The 5,585-nt window shown below is 38.7% G+C and overlaps 1 protein-coding gene across 8 annotated transcripts in view; it reads right to left on the bottom strand.

Annotated features, from left to right (window-relative positions):
* Positions 1 to 1,222: 1,222 nt before the first annotated feature.
* The window catches only part of HECTD1 (HECT domain E3 ubiquitin protein ligase 1), a 59,466-nt gene continuing 55,103 nt past the window's right edge, over positions 1,223 to 5,585 (bottom strand). For 6 of the 8 annotated variants that reach the window (XM_064713485.1, XM_064713486.1, XM_064713490.1 and 3 more), the window contains exons 38-42: positions 4,217 to 4,295; positions 4,012 to 4,105; positions 3,549 to 3,699; positions 2,550 to 2,694; positions 1,224 to 2,177 (exon numbers count right to left, since the gene is read on the bottom strand). In XM_064713485.1, the coding sequence (XP_064569555.1) occupies positions 2,040 to 2,177; positions 2,550 to 2,694; positions 3,549 to 3,699; positions 4,012 to 4,105; positions 4,217 to 4,295 (607 nt within the window). In that variant the 3' untranslated portion in view covers positions 1,224 to 2,039. Of the gene's footprint in view, positions 2,178 to 2,549; positions 2,695 to 3,548; positions 3,700 to 4,011; positions 4,106 to 4,216; positions 4,296 to 5,585 lie in introns of all 8 variants that reach the window. The other 2 variants (XM_064713493.1, XM_064713489.1) reach the window with 1 other exon arrangement.

Below are 5,585 nucleotides of genomic sequence, written 5' to 3'. Positions count from 1 at the left end.
TGCTCTTTTGTCATGTTGGCTTCATAAATTACACAAAATCTTGTCCATTTTGGCACACCAGTGTACTTTTTTTTTCCTCTTGTATATGCTATCTGTGCATCAAGATTAAAACTCTTACAGAAGATGACTAATAAAAGACATGTAAGTTCTCAGGACCAGGTAGGTACCGAATGAAGTCTCCCTTCTTGAGCAGGAAGCTGCAGCCAGGCTCAGTTGCATTCCCAGGCATCCAGCATGCTGATTCACACTGCACACTACTCTGTCAGTCGGGGGCAGGTGGCAATCTCAGCTTACTTCCACACTCACCTTTGCAGAACTGTTATCTGCCTCCTTCTTCTTAACCTCCAGCCCAACCCTACATACAGCCTGGTACAGAAGCATATTCTGTGTGAAAGCACACACTGGTCACATAAACACCACTCAGAAACCAGGGTCTAAGGAGCAAAGAGTGTTGTGTCTGAGAATAATCCACAGGGCTTTCACACAGCAACATGTTTATCACAACAACATGATGTTGGGACTGGAGCAGAGTTGCATGAACCTGGACACAGGTGTTTGTCTGAAGCACGTCAGGGACAGGAGTGGGCAGGATGGTGGATATTCTCCTCCAATTCTGCATTAGGGAAAATCTAAACAACAATGCTCCAAAGTCCTACAAACAATGCCATGAAAAGAAATCTGGCACCAGCCTGATGTGTATGTGCAAGGCAGAGTCTTTTGGCAAGCCCCTCTCAGCAGTGGCCTGAGAAGAAGTTGTTACCAAAGACAACAAAGCAAAACTTATTACATAGATTCAACCACAATAGATTTTTTTTTTGGTATCAACTACTTGAAAATCTTTAAAACCATATCTTGCTTTATCTTACTGTAAGCTACTCTTCTTCCAAAAAACATCACATGCTAACACCAAGAAAGCCAGTCCAGCTCAAGTAAAGCTGAATCAGCTGTATCATCTGACCCAGATTTTATTCCAGTGCAATAAAGAGCTATAGTCTCAAATCACATGGGCTCACTGAAGAGCACCAAAACCTGCCACATGCAGGTGATCACTGCCAGATAACTCTTAAGAATTTCCACTTACTCTGAAAAGATTTGAACACAGAGATGAATTTGTGAGATCAGTAGTTCTCTTATGTAGTTCTTTGAGACCTTTAACAAAGCATGGCACATTGTTCAGAACGTGTCCCGAGATTTAGGAAGTACTAATGAAGTATTCAGAAGAGACATTTTTATATGTTGCAAACATTTTAATGATTACTTTTGAGCTTACACATTGGGTGCTTTTCTTTTAAACTTCAAACTGCAACAAGTTAAATAAATGTTTATAATATACAAAGAAAATACAACCGAAAGTAAAACTTGCTTTAAGTGTGCCTTGCACTAGGAACCAGTGTTTTTTATTAGCTTTATTGTTGAGCTGCACAAACACACTTAAGGATTTGATCTTTATAGCAGGGCATTTGAGAAATCAAAATATATTCCCACTTGAAAGAAAAAGAAGAAAAAAAATGGTTGTGCATGATTATACGCAAAAACCCACTAAAATACTCCAATAGTGCAGGCACCATTAAAAAAGAAAAGGCTGGAGATGCCCATTAAGTCTAAATTTTAAAGGAAGCAAGTTTCTGACCAGTTAGCTTAAAGCCAGCAAAACAGGGATCAGTGATGGCAACCGTAGTGTACAGGGTATTAAAAGACAAACTTTACACAATACACTGTTAGAAATTTGTATCAGTGAACACTGAAAATCTGATGATCTGTTCTTTGGAACAGTCAAACAGAAACACCTTAATTTCCAGTTGTGCAAGCCCTTGAAGCATCACACAGTGTTCTGTGCCAATTTCTTGCTGGCTGTGTAGTTACAAGGATTTATTTTGTCATTAGCAGCTAACAAACATTCCACATTTTCCTAAAGCCTCACAGGTGAAAAAAGGCAAGTCTCGTCAGAGCACAGCGTGGAGATCGTATTTTTGCACACAAACACAAGAGGCTTCGCTAGGATCAAAAACACTTCCGTGCCGCGGGCTGCGCTCAGCGGCTCAGTTGAGATGGAAGCCTTTCTCCATGGTAGCAGCTAGCAGACGCTCCCTCATAATCTCCTCGGAAGAATACTCAGGCAACTTCAGGTAATGCACACATGTATTCACAGATGGGTAACTTGCATCTGTAGCATCAACCTGAGGAAAAAAAAGAATTTTACAGCAGTTGTTGACAGCACTCAGTATGGAAGTTAAAAGCAGTAAAGTCCTCTAAGTCATGGCACTTGCTGCGTACCTAACACCAGTTGTCAAGAAACAATAGCATCAGCAAAGCTACAGGCCAATTTATAAATATACTTGCTTTACATGTACATTAATACTTTGATATTTAAATATATTAATTATACGTGAAAAATACATATATGGTATCAGAGATCAGACCTGAAACAAGAGGCTAGTACTAAAACTGTAGCCTACTGCCATAAATTGAATAACCAAAATAAAACCATCACTGTTAATCAGAAAGCCCTGCAGTGCCAGCCAAAGCAGCTCCAAGGGTGAGTGCCGTACCTTGCGCACAACAGTGAGCCGGGGGTGGAGGTTTGCCAGCCCCCCGGGTGGGAGCGTCGAACAACCCGTGGTGAACTGCAGGAAAGCCTTCCTCTCATCTGAGGACATTCCACACAAGACTCTCACAAATCGAAGGAATCCAGGGCTGAAAATAAAGTAAAGCAATTAGTTCTGATAGCACTAGAAGAGAGCGTGGGGAGTTTTAAAATTTCTCTTAACTTGACACAGTAGAGTTAAAATCTTTAGTCATGTTTAAGCAGACATTGTAAGATTCTAGGGCCTGTAGAGTATTAAGAATAAAACATCCTTAAATAAAAAAAAAATAGTCTTTAATCTCCTTGCAGTGTCTTTAATCTCCTTAGACAAAAAACTATAGGTACATACTTATCTTGGGGTGTTATTTGGGTATCTTGCTTTTGAATGCATATTACTGGGTAGAGAAGTAGAGCTCAAACATTTCAGCAGGCTTATTCTAACACAGCTCCAGAAGTGATTTTTATGTTATTGCTACCAAACATGACAAGCAGTGAAACCCAAACCAAAAAACATCAAGACCACCTTCTGATAACCAACCACCAGTAAGTATATTTGTCCCCTACATCGTACACTTTCTTTTTTAACTACACCTCAAGAGAAAGGAATAAGAAATATGGGCAAAGTAACATATGTGCACGGTCATAAAAAAATTATAACTACTCTCAAATATGAGAATAAAAACTCTAAAATCTAATTTTAGTAATCTGCATTAGCTGCCATTATGTTTTCATTACTTACTTGTCTTTGAATAATTTTTAATCTTGTCTCATCAAAAAACTACCAAGTACTTTCTAACCTATCTGTTGTAACACATTGTTTCATGCAATTTTAGACAATCCCCTGCTCTTCAGTAACCACCATTTTCATCTAATTTGGCAACTTCATCTAATGAACCTCCTGGGCATTCTATCACTTAACACCTTCCTTTAGTTACTATTTTAAAATCACTCAGAATAAAAGTACCTATCTCTTGTATATCCCAGTTTGGGTTCGGTGTAATTGATGATATCCTCAGCTGCCCAAGAAGGTGATTGATTTCCACACAGAATCATCTGAACCTCTTCATGGCTGAAGGAACTCAGCTTCTCCATTGGAAAGACTCTATTGAAGCCATCTTTAATTTACACAAGACACAGTCATAAACATGAGTCCAAATAATGTTTATAAAATAATCTCAGCATATAAATTGTATTTTAGTCAAACCAGAATCAATCAATAGTTTCTTAATTAAGGTAAGTGGAACATCTTCACAATTAAAACCAGCATAACTAATGCAAAGGTATTCTGAAATTAGTATCTTACCTATTGCATTCTTAAGTAAAAAGTTTATTTTTGAAAGCCATTCTATGCCACCACTTTAAACCAGCATCCCCTAAACACCCATTATTCCACCTAACCTCATATACATTGTTATATTTACAATTACCTCTGAAGGCCTCCATTTGTTTCTGTATACCAGTATGCATGCAGAAGTCAAACATGAGATCTACATACTCCTCTGCATTATCCATTGTTACAGTCTGCAAAGACAGTAGATAGATACTCTAAGAATTCACTGTTCATTAAAGTTATTATTGAGACCATAAAAATTGAACTGCTGGTTAAATTGTAAAGGTAGGTTCTTTTCTTACCTCATCTTCACCACCTGGTTTGAGATCCACAGCCGTAAACCCATATACTTTGGACGAAGGGCAAAACTGAAAATTTAAACTTCAAAATACAAAGTAGTTAATAACTGAAAACAAGTCTGCTACTGCTTTTGTAAATACACCAGATTTACAACCTGTCACAGCCAAAAGCACCTCACTGGATTTCAAACTATTGTGAGCAGATCACTTTCAACCACGGTTCATGTATACACAAAAGTACAGAACTAAAAACAGTAATGGACTGCACAGATAATATGTGTTTCAAACATATGGTATGCAAACACATTCTTACTCTCTATTTACTTGGATTTGATACCCACTGAAAATTTCATAAATTGAAATTTTAGAGCTATCAGCTTTTTTAGAGCTATCAGCTTCAAAACTACTCAAATAATTTAATTTAGTTCATAAATTCAGAAAAACTATTTCCATTAAATTCCAGCAATAACAATTACAGAGCCATTTGAACTATAAGGCATTTAGGCTCTTCAACAGTGCTACTTGCCTTCTCTCTATAACAAGCCAGGCTAAATTCCACAAGCTCTTTGAGGACATAATTAGAGATCAGTGATCTCTATTAAGGGCTACAAAGATGGGGAAGGGTCTAGAGAGGAAGGCACACAAGTGGCTGAGGTCACTTGGTCTATTCAGCCTGGAGAAGAGGAGACTGAGGAGAGACCTCACTGCAGTTACAGGGAAGAGGAGGGGCAGGCACTGAGCTCTTCTCTGTGGTGACAGTGACAGGACATGAGGGAATGGCCTCAAGCTGGGTCAGGGGAGGGTTAGGTTGGGTATTACAAAAATGTTCTTCCCCCAGAGGGTGGATGGCCACTGGAACAGGCTCCCCAGGGAAGGGATCACAGCATCAGCCTGGGGGAGTTCAGGAAGTGTTTGGACAATGCTCTCAGGCACAGGCTGTGACTCTTGGGGATGGTGCTGTGCAGGTTGATCTTTGGGGGTTCCTTCCAGCTCAGGACAGTCTATGATTCCAAAGCCTTAAGTAATTACTGAATTCTGACACTACACAATTTTTGTGGCACAATATGATTATAATATAATGGTAGAAAAACTATTGTTTCAAAGGAAGTATTTAAAACTAAGGAGGATGACATCCTGACATGGGTTTACACAGATATGAGTATTTCGTCTTTTACAGTTGCTAGAAGTCAACACATGCTCTGTTTAACATGGATTTATACACTGTACTAGGAACACAATCTGAGATGTCAATCTGTCCTCTTTAAAAGCTCTCCAAAACACTTGATAAATTTCAAGTTATCAGAGCAAAGAAGTTACTGAATCACCCTTTTTTTAAAGCTGTAATTTTACAAGCAGTTGTTTTTACAAGTAT

Source organism: Zonotrichia leucophrys, chromosome 5, assembly GCF_028769735.1.
Source record: "Zonotrichia leucophrys gambelii isolate GWCS_2022_RI chromosome 5, RI_Zleu_2.0, whole genome shotgun sequence".
NCBI classification, from domain to species: Eukaryota; Metazoa; Chordata; class Aves; order Passeriformes; family Passerellidae; genus Zonotrichia; species Zonotrichia leucophrys.
Note: the sequence above shows the minus strand (reverse complement) of the source record. Positions and strands in the feature narration are given on the sequence as shown.